Source organism: Nanorana parkeri, unplaced genomic scaffold (assembly GCF_000935625.1).
Source record: "Nanorana parkeri isolate BGI_ZX_2015 unplaced genomic scaffold, ASM93562v1 scaffold900, whole genome shotgun sequence".
NCBI classification, from domain to species: domain Eukaryota; kingdom Metazoa; phylum Chordata; class Amphibia; order Anura; family Dicroglossidae; genus Nanorana; species Nanorana parkeri.
In genome coordinates, this window is record NW_017307168.1 from 78,702 (window position 1) to 99,282 (window position 20,581).

The 20,581-nt window shown below is 39.0% G+C and overlaps 1 protein-coding gene across 1 annotated transcript in view; it reads left to right on the plus strand.

The window, feature by feature from the left end:
• The window catches only part of NCAN (neurocan), a 107,366-nt gene that overhangs the window by 51,804 nt on the left and 34,981 nt on the right, over nucleotides 1-20,581 (plus strand). Inside the window, exons 6-8 of the mRNA XM_018565916.1 lie at nucleotides 560-687; nucleotides 1,167-1,454; nucleotides 13,283-14,386. Coding sequence (XP_018421418.1) covers nucleotides 560-687; nucleotides 1,167-1,454; nucleotides 13,283-14,386 — 1,520 coding nt within the window. The remainder of the gene's footprint in view (nucleotides 1-559; nucleotides 688-1,166; nucleotides 1,455-13,282; nucleotides 14,387-20,581) is intronic.

Below are 20,581 nucleotides of genomic sequence, written 5' to 3' on the forward strand. Positions count from 1 at the left end.
ATCAAGTTTTGGGGTCACAAGTTTGTATTCTTCCCTATCTATCCAAAACACATTTGGATGGAGTTAGGTATTTAATGCTTTGCAAATTGCAGCACCTCAGCATGATACAAATTTACCATCATTTATGCCAATTGCAATTTGACTAGATTTTAGAAAAAATTATCCTTGCGACTAAGAAAAAGCTTTCTAGTATGTGCGCGTCAAGCCATTTTGTGCGCTCACACTTTGCATAATCTTACATTACAATCTGAACATTACTAAAAGCACTATAATAAATCTGTGTAATTATAGAATATTTTTGAATTGCAAATTTCACAAAATTGAGTTTTCATTTTAGTAGTGCAATTTTGTATTAAATTCTTTAAAAAGAGTGTTCTGGGGATGGTTAAGCATGACTAAGTTATGTACATAGAGATTTAAATATAAAATGTTTATAGTGAGGTAGATGAGAGGTTAAAATAGAGGAATAGATTCTGATCTAACAGACAATGCGTGCTACATGAAGGAAATAAATCCTGTTCAACTTAAAATCCCTATTATATCTTTATCTCTTATGCAGGTATCCAATAAAAGCTCCCAGGCCTGGTTGCTATGGGGACAGAAATAACCTGCCCGGTGTTAGGACGTATGGAGAAAGGGATCCACAAGAAACCTATGATGCATATTGTTACACTGAAGAGCCACAAGGTAGATTTTGTTGTGTGTGGGGCAATTTGGCTCAATTTACAGAGGTAACAATCATTAGTTACCATAATATTGTTCACATTTACCAGTGAGAGCCAATGAGGGCTGAAAAATACAGTCACATGGGTGAAAACATCAAGTGAAATGAGAAACAACACAAACATTATAGCTTAGTGATTTCATCGTGTTGTAATGTTCAGCCTTTGCTGCCTGATAGCAAGCTCAGCAATCATGAAACATCTTTACTATCTTTGTATAATTTATTATGAAGTCTTGTGATTTTGTCTTGGCATACTTTCACTCTTATGAATAGCGCAATCACTTTTATTGACTTTGCATTCCCTTTTAGAACCTATCATTATCATTACTGCCAGATGTTCCAATTGATTGTTGGCTTTGGAAAGCTGCACTGAAACAAATTCATTTTATACACTATCTCTATCTTGTAATTTGTAACTTTTTTTTTTTAATTCAACACCCAGGAGATGTTTATTATGTTCCTGAACGAAACAATCTGGAAGGCGCCAGGAAATCTTGTCTACGTGATGGAGCAACATTGGCCACAGTGGGGCAGCTGTATGCAGCATGGAGAAAGGGTTTAGACCAGTGTGACCCAGGTTGGCTAGCAGACAGCAGTGTCCGTTACCCTATTCGGAACCCAAGAAAAAACTGCGGTGGTGAAGAACCAGGAGTTCGGACTTTATATCAACATCCAAACCGCACAGGTTTCCCTAGTCCTAAAAGGAGGTTTGGAGCATACTGCTACAAAGGTAATATTTGTAATATTAAACATCTGTTAAAGTTCTATCATCTGCTGGTCACATATGATGTATTTATAATACAGGCAATGTGTACTCAGCAAATGTGACAGCTGATATATGCCATACACCCAGTAAGCTGCTTCTTTAGCATTACAAACAATTGTTTTATATGTGCCCTTGTGGACTTGTGGACATATGATGGGGGTTTCCCAAATGTGACTCCAAAAGTAGAATAAGATGTAATGGACTTTGAATAGATTTAAGAATATTACACTTTAAAAAAACTTTGTGGGCATATTTTCCTTAAAGTGACCCTGTTAATCATTTGAAAAAATCCAATTAGAGGATCCCTGCAATAGAAGAACATAGCAGTGGTGTAGGAGTTGGAGTATGTGTCATGGAGTACACATTCCTGGATGCTTGATAGTCTGATGGAGGCTGTAGTGCTGGAACAGAGGGAAGGTAGAAGAGATAAGGGGAAGTAGGAGAGTATAATAGGTCTCCTATTGCAGAAAAATAAAAAATTTTAAAGGGCTAAAAGGGTCACTTTAACACTTAAATCACATGTAAGCACCACTACAACCAGTTAACCAAAGAGGAATTGTCACCTACTTTAGGTACACATAAGCCCTCTTGTTTCTGGTATTCCCTCCTTTGCACCAGAAGTGCCAACTGATGTTTGTCAGCATCAATTCTTTGGCAGGGAGGCTGTTTGGTTTCCCCATTGCAAGCTAATGTTCCCTTGTGATAGGAATACCTGGTGGGTAATAAAGGGGTAAAGGCTGAATACATTTTATTTCACTAAAATGGCAAGGTATAAAAAAAAAAAGGTAAAATGAAACCTTCTCAGGACTGAAACGTTTCAGCACTGTGGACAGCTCCGGTCAGCATATTCACTACTGCACATTTGCTTAAGAAAATTATTGAATGGAGCTAATTTACTAAAGGAGTTGAGACTCTTGATCAGTGAAATGATTGAATGGTATTCGAAGTGAACAGGAATTTGCTTTTAACATGATTGCAGAAGTAAAGTGAATATGCACTCAATATATTAAATGAAGATTATGAACTCCTTTAGTGTATCAGCCACACTCACTATGGTCAATGTTTTATTAAAAAGTGTCCAACAAAGTTTAGCCAATCTAACAATTACCCAATTATAAATAGCTTGAATGTTACAATAACCATCTGTTTTCACGGAAGGATAAATGTCGTCAAATGCGGGTGAATGTTTTTCACTTTCTGAATATGTCAGCAAATGTGGTTTATAAGTAGGGCAAATGTTACTCATCAGAAATCCAGCACATTTGCCAGCAAATCAATTTAATAAACTCCATGGTTGATATTCATGTCATTGTATGGCACTGACATTTGAAAATGTTTTTAAAAAGCACTTTTTTCATACTTTAATTTCTTTGTATAAATCATTTTTGTTGCATGAACATATACCATCTAAAAACATTACCAAAGGTAGTTTAGGAAAAGGCCAACTGATCCATGGTGCTGATCTGTGAATACGTGGGGACCTATCAATGGATTCAGCTCAGTCATCTCTCTAAACCTCTGCTCTTCATAATCAAGAGATCTCCCCTCACCTACTGTCTTGCTCACAACAGTTTCACCAGAAAGGAAGTGAAAAAAAATATGCAACAGGGACACAGATTTATATTATTTTTATTAATAAAGTAGGAAAAGACTAGAAGTCCCTTAGACTTTGTGTTACTGTTGCAAATATCACATCACGTCCTGTCTGTTGAAGCCATTGTTACAGTGAGGGGTAAATCTCTCACTGTAGTGAGGGTTTACAGTGAGGGGTAAATCTCTCCTTTCCAGTAATAAACAAAAAAGTTGCACACTACACCACTGTTAAATATCTACAGGCAGCTATATTTGTTCACCGTATACTAAGTAGTCTTATAATAATTATGCATTGTCTATGCTGACTGGAAGCAATACACAAGGTGACTTTTCTGTAATTGATCTTATCCCATTTGATGTTCAGCACTGATAACAAATGCACTGTCAGACATACAGATAATTACTAAATAAAGAATCTGGCAATCTGTACAAAAAAAATAATAACTGAAATAAAGCATGGCAAGTAAATGTTCATGCAGCATGTCAATTGTGAGGCAGTGGCTTATCGTTGTCAGCCTGCAACAAAAAGTGCCGTTATTGGCAGGATCTTAAGGTAAGAAACTTTGCAACAGAATCACAAAAACATATTTGCTTAAGAAAACTATACAGTGAGACATGATGCCAGACATACTGAAAATATATTTTTGGTTTATATACACTTTAAACCCTTTATTCAGTAAGTGTTAAATCAATAGTTATACAAAATGTAGATCCTGAGTGTAATGCTTGGTTACTTCAGTATGTTACAAGGCCAGGAAACTTTGAGTACATTAACCCATAACAACCAATCGTACTTCAGTCTGCTGAAGCCAGATCAGGGCAAGATGGGTCTTAATTGGCTGATGTACTCAAAGTGGAAACTGAACTGTAGAAGCTGTGCCCAAAAAAAAGACAGGCAGAGGTTTTTTCCAACCTTTTTATTATTATTTTTATAATTTCTTTTACTTTACTTTACTGTTAGGGGCTTTAGGGAAAAATCAGGAGTCTAAACAGACCCCTGATATTTCTCTTTTAAAATATACAAAGAGATTAAGGACACAGAGTCCTCAATCTAATTATTTGCAGCTCCTCAGGAGTCTGACAGCTGATATGAACATGCATGTCCAAGTATTGGAGAAAGGATGATGATGATAGCCCTAAACATGCATCTTTAGGTGGAGGAAGCCTCTATACTAAGTGCTCCTATACATTACATCATGAATGAACAGGAACTGATGTAGAGCACTTCCTGTTCATTCATAACTGGGGACACAGTAAGCATACTATGACCTCAGTTATTTACCAGCACTCAGCGATCAGTTCTGATCACTGAGTGCTTGTAACCCGCTCTCTATCTTGACTCCTCCGCCTGTCACAGGAGGCTGAGGGTGGCGGTGTGGGCGGAGAGCTCAGCCTCCTGTGACAGCTGACAGCTGTCTCTTCACTGTACCACACCGCTCGGCATCCTGTCAGCTTCTCTCCTCCCCGCTGGATGCGTCTCTTTACCTTTGAATTCCTGCTACGTCTGCCGACACAGGCAGGGGAGAGCAGCGGGCATCAGAGGGGACACAGACCATCATCCAGTGGGGAGGAGAGAAGCTGCAGATGCACCGCATTTTTGGCCATTATGGTATTATCGGCATTTTGCCCATAGTACCATTTTTGGCCGAAATGTTTCGGCCACCGAAATTTCAGTGCACTCCTACTTAATATCTTCCCTCTAAATGAAGATAATACAGTCAACATTTGGTAAAGCTAATCCTGAATTTATATACAAAAGTAGAAGTCTTTGCAAATCTTGGTTGAAGCAGGGCTTTGCTTCCTCTCACTCTAAATCTGAGACCAACTGTCAAAGGTAGCAGTGCCTTACATTGCACACTGCAGACATACAACTATTAAACTGTGGACACAGGAGCACTTAGGCGCACTCACATACCAGGTAGTTCACTGTTTTTTAGAAAAAATCCAGACAAAGGTACAACTTTAACGGTACTTCTTAGGCACAATTTACATTTCTAGATGTTTCCTATAACATAGCAAATCTTCACTTTTGGAGTTCAGGTCCAATTTAAAAACTTTTAAGAATAAGAATTGTTTATCGAATAAGGCCCTTTATGCACTTTGCTTGCAAAGAAGGAATGGGGGATTTTCTGTGATAAGCATTGCAGCGTAAGTGTGATTTTGTGCATGGCTGCACATTTCGGCTGGTTTCTCAGGTATGATAAATCCGGTTTTAAAAGCACTTTATTACAAACAGTTCTTCATTCTTACGGGGCTGGATATTTCCCAGCAGTAAAAGTCACATAGCATGAAACTGTTACAGGGGCTTCAGAAGGTTACATGGTGAGGGACAAATGAATAAAGAACACTGAGTATTGATTCATTCAAATCGATATGTTTGTCCTAGCTAATCCTTTCCAATGAATATTTGATGGAAGTCTTAATCAGATAAATAATTATGACCTTATAGAACAATATAACAACATATGGAGCAGAAAAAAATTATCCTAGGTATTCCATAACAGCTACTCTGGAATTTCTTTTGTTCCCATGTAAGGCTTGAGGCAAGGGTGCTAGAATACAGCTGTAAATTAATGATAGTACAGCAAACTGCCATAGGGAAGACTTCACTCACGCATGGGATTAAGATATCTATCTTTAAAGACATGTGTCTTCCAAATATAATAGTGTGTCCATGTGCTGTCTCAAGACCAGATCCTTAGTGATCACAACATGCACAAAATAGTCATACGGTATATTCTAATAATTCTAATAATATGGACATTCAGGTGAAAATGTATACTTTTTTTAAATGAATGGAAGGTTGTAAATAATGTGTAAAATAGCTCAGTTATAATCATGTCTAATATTCATTGCAGAGGTTTTTTTAAACAAAAAATGACCAGTAGTATCCAAACAAGAAAAAATAAAGACACACACAAAATAACAGCACATGGGTATGAAGAGTTTACAGGCAAAAAGACAGCAATGACTACATCGTGAATACGATGAAAATGACAATGCGCATCAAAGCAAAAAATGTAGGCCAAAAAATTCACATAAGCATGATACATTACATAGGCGTGTAGACAGGCCATACCGAGCTCTACAGAGAATAGGACAAATCCTTCAACCCAACCCACCTGCCTCAGCTGTATCTTGGATATCAACTCATCTAGTCCATATAGCTTCAAATTTATAGGGACACCCACTAGCCTTATCGGTAATGCTAAAGATGTTTAGTGAATGAATGAAATCTGGATTTTAAAAAACACAGGACACTGAATTTGGGATGAAATTAAAAATGTGATGAATATCTACCAAAATGATCATTAGAGACAGTGGGGTCCCTAGCCTTTTGGCTTGTGGTTGCGGTTGGAGGGGGGATGCTGCCTTCTCCAGGCTCTGCAGATGCACATTTACAGAGCCTGCAGAGCCCGGTTCTTAGCAACCTTGCCAGGAGCTGAGCGGGACGCTGGCTAGAGCGTCCCAGTTTGCTAAGAGCTGGTCGAGGAGATGTGTATGGCCCTTATCTCCCCACTCCTCTCTTAGCGGCCTGGGACGCTCCTGCCAGAAAGGGGATGGCAGGCACACTGCAAACATTGATTGAGCAACCTGGCCACTCTGCCTAACACTCCCCCCATGTGACCCAAAGAGGTGCCCTGATCAGAGACAATATTCCTTTAAAGATGTTTAGAAACAATGAATGTATATGTTCAGACCAAGCAAGATGCAGAAATATTGGTACATGACTGAAATCTGCCTGTTGGGAGCATGAAATTGTCCAAAATGCCTTGGTATGCTGATGCCTTAAGAGTTCCCTTCACTGGAACTAAGGGTCCAAGCCCAGCCCCTGAAAAACAACCCCACACCATAATCCCCCCTCCACCAAACTTTACACTTGGCACAATGCAGTCAGGCAAGCACCGTTCGCCTGGCAACCGCCAAACCCAGACACGTCCATCGGATTGCCAGACAGAGAAGCGTGATTCGTCACTCCGGAGAACACGTCTCCACTTCTCTAGAGTCCAGTGGCGGGATGCTGTACACCACTGCATCCGACGCTTTGCATTGGACTTGGTGATGTAAGGCTTGGATGCAGCTGCTCGGCCATGGAAACCCATTCCATAAAGCTCTCTACGCACTGTTGTTGTGCCAATCTGAAGGCCACATGAAGTTTGGAGGTCTGTAGCTATTAACTCTGCAGACAGTTGGCGACTGCACAATGTGCGCTTCAGCATGCGCTGACCCCGCTCTGTCATTTTACGCGGCCTACCACTTTGTGGCTGAATTGCTGTTGTTCCCTGTTGCTTCCACTTTGTTATAATACAACTAACAGTTGACCATTAAATATTTAGTAGCAAGAAAATTTCATGGATGGACTTATTGCACAGATGGCAACTTATCACGGTACCACTCCTGAATTCACGGAGCTCCTGAGAGCGACCCATTCTTTCACAAATGTTTGTAGAAGCAGTCTGCATGCCTAGGTGCTTGGTTTTGTACACCTGTGGCCATGGAGGTGATTGGAACACCTGAATCCAATGATTTGAAGGGGTGCCCCAATACTTTTGGCAATAAAGCGTATGTATTTATATTAGGGATGCACCGATATATCGGCCGCCGAAACATATCGGCAGAAGATGGCACATTTGGCTAAATGCCGAAAGTGCAATTTCGGGTTACGTTTCGGTTTTTTAATTTCTATTTTGGTGCACCTCTAATTTATATGCATGATATATTGCTGTTTGCTATACATGAAACCTTCATTATTTGAATCAATTTTACATGTAACAGTTAACACCACCCACCCATTCAGTGATTTTTTTTTCTGTTTACCTACCTCGTGAAGTGATTTTTTATTTACCTAAGTCCACCATGGTCCCTTGCCAGCTCTGGGTATGGGGATTAGTAATTCAGTAATGCAGATATGTCAGTATCAGACAGTCTCTGCCAGTCCCCTTCTGCTGATGTCACCACTGCAGACTCCTCTTGTGGATCCTGAGAGAAACAATAAGAAGAATCAATGTTATGCAAGAAGTGACATGGACACCTGGAGAAAGATGCTACCACCTGTACAGGGACCAGAATGTCACATGACCTAGCATTTAGATGAGTAAAAGGGGCATTTTGGTAGGTTTTAGGAAGGAAGGGTGGCACACTAGATAATAGTTTTATTTTTAAGGGACTGGCCAGAAATGGATCAGTTTGATGCAGTTGGTAAGCTTGAACATGTAATGCAATATATGCGACCTAAGAATGCCTGTTTTTATGGCACAGTTAACTCCAGGCAGATATAAATTACACAAATTAATTCAGCTCTGAATTCATTTATACATTTGAAACTGCATGTTTTAATGCATGTAAGGTAAGTACCTGAATTTGACCTTGCAATTGACCTTGCATCTTGCAATTCCTGTACAACAAAGCTCGGGCTGGAAGAGGGAGAAGCAGCAAAAGGAGTCAATCAATTGTGATGCAGTGCTCATGTGCCAACAAGGAACAGACTGATAGGTGGAAAGAACAGAGATGATCACATCAGTCTGCTGTTTCTCCTATCACTGTCCAATCACAAACTCTTGGAGAGACCTCCATATGTTACTTATTTACAGCCAACAGGCCTCTGCTGTGTAAATCCCAGGGCTGGATCCACAGAAATACACATCCTTTGGCACGGAAAAACAGCTCACGTGTATGTAGTTTGTCTGTGTATTAGCTTTTTGCCTGGAGTTCAACTTTAAAGCAGAATTCCAACCAAAAATAACAAGATAAAAATAAATATCCCATAAAAAGGTAAAATAACAAAACCAGCTGTTGCTGAAATATTCACCTTTAATCCAGATGAATTCAGTGAGATAGCAAGTATCATTTAAATCACTTGCTGTTGGACCCGTCTCAGCATGTGACTGTACAGTGAAAGAAGAAGCAGCACGGTGATGAGTTCATCTTTCTGTCACTCTGCTTTCTCTCCCTATTAGCATGCTTCTTGTCAGCCCATGAACTGATTGGTTCTTTGCACTCCTGCTCTGTCGTACAGGGATTACAAGAGGCTGATATCAGGTCAGGTACTTGCACTACATGCATTTAAAAAAAAAAAACATTTCATAATGTATTAATGAATACAGAATGTGCTTTTGTAACTGCCTACAGTTCAGCTTTAAGCATAACTGCTCATTCCGTTTAGCTCAGCTGTGTCCGCTGTGTCCGCCCATTACGTTTTGAACAGGTTAAAGCTGTATTTCCCTTTTCTTTACACCTTCATTTTTTCTTCATGCTGTTTCCACTTCCTTGTTTTATGAAATATACAGGTTTATATACCGGTAATATACAGATTATAATTAGTTATACTTTGACAGGTAATATACAGATTATAATCAGTTATACTTTGGCAGGTAATATACAGATTATAATTAGGAACTAAATCCTTGCGCTTTTTAGCTATCACATTTCAGCTAAAAATTCCCTGCAGTAACTAGCCATCCAGTCCTCTTAGCATTATGCAGTGAAAAAAGAAAAATGTGTTTTAAACTTCTATTGCAGGGAAAGGCAACCTTGGCGCTCCAACTCTTGTGGAACTACAGATCCCATGAGGTATTGCAAGATTCTGACCGCTACAGGCATTATTCCCAGAGGCAGAGGCGTGATGGGATTTGTAATTTCACCACAGCTGGAGCACTGAGGTTGCCTATCCATGTTCTATTGGAATGGACATGCTTTGGCTATTTGTTCCTGTTGTCAAATTGTTTCTTATTACAAAGAGTTTCTAACTGAGGCTGACTACATGTGGGCATTTGAAATGATAGTTTGTAAGCTATAGTCTGAAGCATTTCCCACTTAGAAAGCCTTTAAAGTACCATTCAGCTTCCATACTGAACTGTTAAAGGATATTAACAGGAGTGCTGGTTGTAGTTTGATGGAAGCATTAAGCAGCCTTTAGCTGGCATTTGACAGTCTTCATCACAGCATGGAGCTTGAGTTCGGGGAAGTTTAGATAAGTTTGGATACCCAATCCAAACCCCATTGAAATCAATGGGAGTTGAATCAGTCAAATCACTAATGGTCATTTTCTTGGCTCTTAGGCTGGGCACACACCTTACAACCATCGCAAGACTTTTGTCTTGCGATGGTTGTAAGGTACTTAAAAAAACGTACGATCTGCCTATCTTGCATAGGCAGATCGTACTTGCGATGATCGCAAGCCACGCCCCCTGAGGGGCGGGCTTCCGATGACCGCAATGCCGGACGGGCATTATGCACTTGCGCACACCGGCCCGTACGGCTGTTATCGTACGGACATGCCACAAACCCGCCGAACATCGCACGATGCTCGGCGGGGTTTCGAACATGTCCGTAAGTTTAAAGTCGTGTGACCTTACAGTAGTAGAGGTCGCACGGCTTCCACACACCTTACGATAATCGCACGATCGCGGGATTTCCCGCGATTATCGTACGATTATCGTAAGGTGTGTGGGGACCTTTAGACTAGGGATTGTCAAACAAATGGCATGAGGGGCTGAACAGAGCCCTAGATGACATGTACTAATGCCAAACAAAACTTTATTCAACCGTGAGCAGCAATTTTAATAAATCTGAACATTTAAAAATGACCAATTCTTTTAAAGCGACACTAAACTCAGGAGTTAAATCTTAAAAATGAATTCAAGTACATTAGCTATTAACAAAAATGTCTCTTATTTGTGTATCACTGAGCTATGGATTCTCAAATCATCTCTGAATTGGTGCTGACACTGTCCTTCCTTCTGGATGGTGGCTACTTTTGTTCTCCATGGTCCCTGTGTGTGTTGTAAAGTAGCCACTGCTCCAAGCTCTTTCACGATGGACTACAATCTCACATTTGGATTACTGAGTTTAGTTTATTGAGATTGTAGTTCATCACAGGAGTGAGCTTGGAGTGGTTTTCCTGCCAGCTTGTTTTTCTTTGCAAAAAACTGCATGGAACCCATCAAAATTACATACCGGACCCTTAAGGCGGGTCCCCATTCTGTTTTTACCAAAAACAGTGAGAATGACAAAAAAATGGCATGGGATTCCCCCTCATTTCCCCCCTTATTCTAGATGAGGGTCTGTTTTGGACTTTAAGAGGGAGCGCTACACAAATACAAAAGGTATAGAGTCCCCCCCCAAATCCATACCAAAGCGCCTTGTTCCTATGTTGATGAGGACATGCACTACTTTCCCACAACCCTGGCCTGGTGATTGAGGGGTTCTGTGGATGGAGGGCTAATCTGAATCTATTTAGCCCATTTCAAAATAAGGGGGCCCCCAAATACCACCTCCACATATGTGAATGACATTTGATAAGGCCTTCATTAAAAACAAATCCCACAGTGTAAATGCATTGTCAATTACGCCATCCAGTGATGTAGATCCCCGTCAATCACGATGAACAATGCTAGTCAAAAGGAAAAACAGATACCAACCATGCCCCTTTGTTTACAAGGTTGGGGATTCCTGTCCATGTAAGTGAATGTGCCAGGTGATGTCAGTGGTTGCTAAGGATGTGGCGGGTGCAGACACCCACTGCTTCCTTAGCAACTGTTAAGCTATTATATATAGTATAGGTAAAAATACCGCTAATATATTGGACCTTGGGCTCCTTCCAAACAGAGTAAATGTTCAGTGTTTAGATAAACAGCTGAGCAAGCAAAGGTCAGACTGAACCTGTTTTCAGGCTGACCTTAGAGCTCATCCCTACTTGCTATATATGTCTGCTGCAGCCTGCTAGAGGATTTGACAAAGATTGAGAGTTATATTCTAAATTTCCTAAAGGAAACTGAAAAATGTGTATGGGGCTTCAGCCACTTCGTGCTTTTTAAATGCTTTGTAAATGTTTGCTGAATGGGATGCTCTTGAAACTAGAATTTACATGCTAAAATGTAAGTGTCTGTTCTGGCATTTTCTTTAGGATAGAGTGGGGAAGGATTTAAAAAATCTTACATTTAGTTTACATATTTGTATTGAGATTGCAGTCCATCACAGGAGTGAGCTTGGAGCGGTGACTACTTTACAACACACACAGGGACCATGCCATGGGAAATAATAGCCACCCTCCAGAAGGAAGGACAGTGTCAGCACAAATTCAGAGATAATTTGAGGATCTACAGCTGAGTGATACACAAATAAGATACATTTTTGTTCATAGTTAAAGGTACTTGAATGCATTTTTAAGATTTAACTCCTGAGTTTAATGTCACTTTAAATATTGCATACCTTCAGTAATGCTGAGCAAGGAACAACGATTATAATAAGTTACCCAAAGAAACCAATCAAATTTTAGTTTAGTGAATGTAGATTAGTTCCTAGATGCTGCTGCAGATTGTACATAGCCATTGTTCTTCAACTGTTTTATTGAATAAAGCTGATAGTTAAAAGCAAACTTTGTATTTTGTTTTGCCCGTGGTAAAGCCACTAGTATAAATAAATAGAAAAATACTGAAACTTCCAGTTGCAAAATAGGTTATTATGCATACATATTCCTGAGCATTTATGGACCAGATAAGTGGCTATAAACTGCAGTTATACGTACGGTATTTGGGCACTGCAATTTTATAGCTTCAATGTCTCTTTCTCTATCTTCTATCTGTTGTAATTTATTTGTCTGTGTTCTGTGAGGCTCAGTTAATAAATTAAAATAATTATGTAAAATAAGCAGTACTTTACTGAAGTGGAAACTCTCGTGGGGAAAAGTTAAGGCAAGGGCGAAATCAGCATACTGCAGACCTGTTATACTGTAAATCATGCTGGCAGGGTGGGAAGGGAATATATCTCAAGCAAGCTCCCACCTGGGGATGTGTCTGGAGTAGACACCGGCAGAGATTTTTATCATTATAATATAATGATATAGTCTCTGCGAGGGCCAGTCGTTTCTGAACCACAGCTATAAACCGCAGGCAGTAAGTAACTGCTAAAATGTCATATACATAACTGTGCTGGAATTGAGATTTGAAAAGTATTCCATAAATATTTATTGCATTGTCATACAATAAACCAGGTTTTTGTGGCATGTCGGCATGATAATCCCGTTAGCTTATTTGGTGCACTTCCAAACAGAAGCAGAGCATGGATAAATCTAGATCCTTCTATCTTTATGAATTGACTGCTGAATTAAGAGCAGCCTCTTGCTTGGTTTGATGGCTTCTCTCTCCGTTCAGCATGATAGGATTCTAATTTATCCTTTTTGACATGTTGCCTCTCAACAGCTCTTCAAGCAACAGCCCCCACCTCACAAGGGAATGAGCAGCAAGGTCCAGCGTTCATGCCACAGGAAGACCTCAGGCTGATAAAACCAGAACTTCAAAGTCAAGAGCCTGGACAAGCAACACAATTGGAATTTAATAATGCCTTGTCTGCCACTGACAGTGTAATATCTACTACAAGGCATGGGTATGAAAAAGGAGGCAGTGATCCAGTAACATCAATAGATTTAAAGGGAATTTCAAGTGAAGTCAATGTGTTATCTTCAAAGCTGCTTAATCCAGATTTCACTGAAGAAGTGCAACAAGAAGCAGTGACCAGTGATCCACCAGAATCAGATTATGTTCACAGTTCAAGGCTGCTAACTACTACACATGCCTCTATTGGGAATAGGATACAAGGTACAATAGGAACTCAAGATACAAAGGTGACTCCAGTTACAGTCAGATGGAAAATTAGCAAACATGAGGTTTCCAAGGGACAGAAAGAGGACTGGTCATTGAACATGGTGGACAGGACATCAAAACCGAGACAGACGAGTTGGAGGGAGATTGTAGAGCAGGTGGAACCAGATTCTTCCGAAGAAGTTTCAAATGCTGGCCGAGTACCAAAACAGCAGGGCGTTAGCAAAGATATAAGTTCAGTTCCAGAGGATGGCCAAAATTCATTGCAGTACATGTGGCTTTTAGGTAAACATAATTCTCTATCTGCTAAGACCGATGGACCTGGTCACATTTCTGATACCAAATTACTTTATGAACACTTTGAATTTTCCACCCCCACAACAGAGTTGGAAAATGAAAAGCAAAGCCCTACAGAAAACAAAGAAACTAGTTTACTAGAAGCCAGCCATCAAAGCACGTTGGCTTCGTTTGACAATCCAACTGGACAACCTGACAAAATTGGACAGCGGCATTTTGAAAACACACTTGGCAAATATGAAACAAGTTTGCATAGGGATATTGTATGGGAGCCTGATAGACCTGATAACCATATGCAAAGTAACAATGAATTGACAACTATAGGAAACTGGGATAATGACCATATACTTCACGCTGAATCTTTGTCCAGTTCCATTGAAGTGAAGGATACAGAGAAATTGCAACCAAGTAAGAATGCATTCACATACACAAAAATCCAACTTTTCAGTTTTATTTAATATATGCTAGACATGTGGAAGAAACATCCTATTTGTTGCTGTAGAGAGTTTATTTAGTTCCCTGAAAATCAATATTAGCATAGATCCTGGGATGAATAGGTTATTATAGAAGATTATTGAACAGATCAGTAAAAAAAAACCTTGCAACTAGAAAAGTTTACAGAGCAGCAAAATGTGACACTCGTTGTATGTTAGAATCCATGCTTTGCACACAACCACTAAAATGAACATGCCGACTGATCTTCACAAATGTGTAGTTTTCCATAGAGAATGCCTGGGATTCCAATGCTAGGAGCATCTATCTATTTAAAAATAATTTTATCCCTGAAGGACTGGGATAAAGGGGGTTCCAGGAACCACTAGTTGTCTTAGGGTAGCATTTTATTAGATTCCATTGGTTTATGACATCAGTGAACTTATGTTCACTATATCATTTTTCCACAATCCAGTTTCAATTGCAAAGTGCATTTAAATCTAATATATTTTTGATAATTGTACTTCACTAAAACAACACACATAACACATAAAAGGACCCCTATGACTGAGTATTAAAAAGTAAAATAATGTAATAATAACAGTGTTGCTCCACTATCTTTAGCCATTGCTCAACTTTTCTCCAGATATATTGCACTCAATTATATTGTACAGCTCTCTATAGTATACTAGACTCTACTCTGGATGATTATCACGCTGCTTAATGTTATCACACTGCCCAACAAAGTATTAATTAACTTAAAGGAAACCTGTATTAAAAGCAAAACTGGGACTGCCAGTTGCCTGACTGTTAAGCTGATTTAACAGCAATAATACTTTCTGGGTCTCTAACCTTTTAAAGAATTGAAGCATGATGATTCAGACAGTCATGCATCTACTATTTTCAGAAAGAGTTATCAGCAATAGTAGCCTCCATGATTCTCTCATGATTTGTGTCTTCAAATGTTTTGAACTTGTCCCCCCAGTTCTGTACAGTAACATAAATATTACTCATGATTCCAAATGCATAGATTCAGTATCACTTATTTCATTGGTCCTGGTTTTTGGATGGCATTGAAGAATTAATGTATAAGACTCCACTAGGCTGTGATCCAGCATGCTTCCACCATCAGACTGTATTCTTCTACATATGATAAAGTGGGTTCCCTTTCCTCATGTGAGAATAATACATTCTTCGCAGATTAGGCCAAATGGCCAAGAGACATCTAGGTGGCAGGGCTCACCTAACTAATGGTTATAAAATTTAGTTGCATGATGCCTGCCTTTCTGGCTGCTTTTGTGCCTTCTTGAGTGCCAAATTTCCAGATCAACCTTTTACATAGTATTTGAGGTTGAATAAAGACACATGTCCATCAAGTCCAACCTATTGTGTGTGTGTGTGTGTATAGATCCCTGAGTCATCTCGTTAACGATTATAGACCTCCGATGGATTACCCAATATGTCCCTTTACCGTTTTTATCACACTACCAGAATCATCATCATCACCAGTTCTATTACCAGTTCTATTACTAATAAGATTTCAAAAGAGGTCAATAGCTTGGTTATACTTTACATATGTATAGCTAAGAACTGAAAGAAAATCATAGCAATTTGATCATATTTTTATTTATATAACATGGCAAATAACAGATATGGAAGTGAGATCTTTGCTGTCGTTTTCCTGCAATCAAAAAACGGAATTGAGGTCTAATTACTGACAATGACAATCTTATTTGCATGTCTTCTGACACATCAAGCTGATTTTTCCACTTTAATTTCAGGTTCAGTAATGCAGAGATTTTTTAATTATTCAGAAATCCAGTCTAATATCCCATCAGTTGGTTACCCAAAGGATATGAGTACCTCCTTTTAATAGCCCTTGTTCTAGATCTTTCAGAATTCGACATTTGAATGTATTCATTCTTTGGTCAGGTCATATGGTATAGTTGGTTTGAGACAAGGTATCCTTAGTAAAGATTGTAGATCAGTCATCTTCACCAACAAACAACTGATGCAATTAATAGTTAAATCCAAGAGGCACTATCTTTCCTTGCAAAGTGAATAAAGAGATGTCAGCTTGCATAGGGACATGCTGTGTGCAGATGAATTGCTTTTATCCCTTGTTACAAGCTTCATTTAGCAATGAATTTGCAGTCTTGATTACAGCCCATACTCTCAATAATGAACTTTCTGAGGCTCTGTCTTTTAACCAGCGATGCCCACAGCCGACTACCCTCAGCCAAAGTCTCTCTGGTGGGTTCTCTTTGCTAACATTCCCTGTGGTAATGGGAGGAGATTTTATCCTGCAAGAGCAGCCATCTGCGCTGCTAATCTAAGGGTTGCCATATTTTTACTTAAGTCTGTCCCAAATGTTATTGCATGCACTGATGAGTGTGTTAACTTGAAATGCTTAATGTGTCAGTGGGTTTACTTTTGCTTTTATAATACAAAAGGATTTGTGAAAAAAAGGAGGTATGTGTTGTAAGGAGGGTAAACTTGCTGTAATGAGTTACTATCTTTGATCTTTCTCTGCTCCAGCTGTGATTCCCTATTACTGCAATTGTCTAGCGGAAACAAAGCAATATTAGGTAATGATGATTTTATGAGGGGATGCAGATTTCATGTTATAATGGAATAATTTTCTTCCACAGTAGTTATGGTTGAAATAAAAACGGTGACGATAATAGGACAAAACTAAATATTATCATCAACCCACCAGGATGAAGGGCTTTATTTTTAATCTTCATTGGATATTTGCTGATACACCAGGTTCACACTATCACAGCACAACTATTGTTCCCCCTGCCATTGTCAGCATTGTATTCCCTTGAAAAACACCTTGTAAACAAAAACAGTTATAAAGGAAAACAATGTAATCATCTAAATGTAGTGTGCTTTAGGAAATGTATCGGTGTATTTGCATTCATTGGTGGGATCAGGGAGCAGCTTCAGCCCCTTCTACAAATTGTGCTTGTATTGTCACTTCAAAACCTGGTGACAAAGCTTGTATCCAGATGTAATTCTGAAATAGATATTCAGATCTGTTTTTAAAAATAATACTGTTCTTTTTGGAAATGATGGGTTCACATTTTTTTTTGGTGGAGCAAAGACCACCTTTAAAGTGACACTAAACTCAGGAGTTAAATCTTAAAAACACATTCAAGTGTCTTAACTATTAATACAAATGTATATTATTTGTTTATCACTCAGCTATAGATCATCAAAGCATCTCTGAATTGGTGCTGACACTATCCTTCCTTCTGGAGGGTGGCAACTTTTCTTCCCCATGGTGCCTGTGTGTGTTGTAAAGTAGTCACCACTCCAAGCTCACTCCTATGATGGACTACAATCTCACGTTTAGCTTACTAATTTGTATTGAAATCATAGTCTATCACAGGAGTGATCTTGGAGTGGTGGCTACTTTACAACACACACACAGGGACCATGGGGAACAAAAGTAGCCACCCTCCACAAGGAAGGACAGTTTTAGCACCAATTCGGAAATGATTTGAGGATCTACAGCTCAGTGATACACAAATAAGATACATTTTGTTAATATTTAAAGTACTTGAATGCATTTTTAAGGTTTAAATCCTGAGTTTATTGCCACTTTATTATACCCTTCAATGTGATCACTCAATCCAAGTATTTTCTTTCCCCTGGTCCAGTATGATAGAAACTTGTTTGCATTTTCCTTGGGTATGACCCAGTTCTACAATTCATTTTGCTTAAAGCTCAAGTGAACTTTCAGTTCTAATCAGCTTAATACATTAGATTACCAAAACAAACAGTGTCTAATGTGTTACAGTTCAATTTCTTTAGAAACGAGCCACAACTTGAGTGGAAAAGCCTGTCCCCAGCAAGCATGCTATAAAGAACCCTTGCTCTTTGTGTGGAAGCAGTGGTCTGTCTCTAGAGGTCTGACCCTTCCCCCCCCCCCAGCGCTCTCAGTTGGCTGCCTATACATCCTTATGCTAGCACTAGCCCAGACCACATTGCTATGGTGTAACATGGTCAAAATCAATGGTCATGGTCACCTTACCTGAATCGCAGGTTCTTCTCCCCACAGGCTGCTGTTTTGTTTTGTTTTTAGTTGTGCAGCTGTGCGTGGCTCCACCAACACAGTCACCTCATCCATCTACAGGAAGGAGGAACTACAAGTACCGCCCACCATCGTTTTTTTTTTTAATGCGTGTGTTCGCAGAGGCTGGGGACTTTAATTGTTTGGGGGGATTTTTAATGTTAGTTTTATTTAACTTTTTATTTTTTTAAACTTTTTTTATTTTTGTGTATTTTTCATTTTAGCTTATTTAACTTAAGAACCCTAGCTTTGACTCAGCAGAGGACATATGAGACCTCTACAAGAGACCCAAAAGAGAGCAAGGGTCCTTCTCTGTAGCATGCTGGCAGGGGACAGGCTTTCCTACTAAGACTGTGGCTGTTGTCTAAAGAAACTGTAACACTTTGCACACCTTTTATTTTGATGCACCAGGGATGTATTTAGTTGATTTAAACTGAAAGTTCAGTTGAGCCATAAAGCATCATCTTCCTTGGCAGCAGGAAAGTGAAGAGAATATAAATCTATAAAAGGGCAGATAAAAGTAATGTGTAATCTAACAAGGATTATTCAACAAAATCATGGTCATCAACAATCACACTGAAATTCTCTAACCAGAGAAGCCCTTGTTCTATTATGGAACCATGGCTTTCAGCCTGATGCATTAAAGTTTGCTCAGGCATGTGTTACATGAGAAAAAAATTGATATGAGTTTAATTTAAATTGTTATTTTTTTTCTTACATTTTCACACAATTTAATGGTTATGTGAATTTGTAAAAAAAAAGATCATGCAAAACATTTTCCTATTTGATTACATGTGAACAAGAGGCATGCAATTTTTGTATATGAAGCGCATTTTCCATTTGAAAAGTAAGGGATTAACTGCAAGGATGTAGCAAGTCATTAATAGGAAGGGTGTCATTTAGTATGAACCCCAATGGCAGAATGCGTAGCATAGCAATTTTATACTTTCTTTGCTGCCAAGACATCAAAAATGTTCTGAAAGATCTTCTGCAATTCTACTCTCCCTAAACACTTGGAGCTCCACCCTGGTTGCCTTCAGATTTGTGATAATCTACCAATACTTCTCAAGTATTCCTCAGTTTTCACCTGAGTGAAAGCTGAGATGTTAATTTTCACATGTAGATACCATTTCATATGACTGAAAACAAGTCATGAATAAAAAGTAAAATTTAAATACAAATGTGCATGAGAAATCTTTTGCACAAGATTGGTGTTAAACAATTTGCATAAGAATATTTGAGGTAAATATACAAAGATGAACATTTTTTCATACATTAGAATGCGTCCAAAATACTTTCAGGGGTAGGTACCAAGAAACTATATACTCTGTAGTGAAGAACTGCAATATATGCATCAGGTATTTGATATTTATACAATAGAAGAGGCAACAGCTTAAACAGCAGCTTGCGGGTTAGGGGCCATCGGTTATATTGGGTCTTTTTCACAAATGTTACTGAGAATTAGGGATGTTCAGATACCAAGTACCATGCTCAGTACAAGTACAAGTACATGTACAGATACTTTTCCAGCTCCAAGACTAGACTAGAGAAAAATTCAGAAGTTAGGAGGCAGCTGTCATTTGTGAGGAGCACACGGAGCTCCTGGGATTTGTACATCTCTGTTTTAATGTATGATTTTGTTTTTATAAATATAAATAAAGGGATGCACCAATACCATTTTTTTTACGTACAAGTACTAATACTTGTCCAAGTACTCACAGATACAAGTACTGATACATTTTTGTTTTTTGTCATGTGACAGTTTTTCTAAAACAATACAGACTATGATTTCAGGACAATGGTGGAGCGCCAGAGCCAGGTCCCAGCTGCAACCGCTGCAACCCTGGTAGTTCTCATGAAAATGCCAAGTATCGTCACTGGTATCTAAACTGGTATCTGAATATCCCTACTAAGAATAATTTAAAAAATGATTAGATATTAAACAGACCTACATTTCTAAAAAATGTATTAGCGCATTAAATTATGAGCACACCTTTTTCTGTAACCAATGTACTTTATTGAGCTTTTTTAGTGAAGCAGTACAACGAACACTAAAGGTGCAAAAATGCAGTACCCTATAGCAACCCACC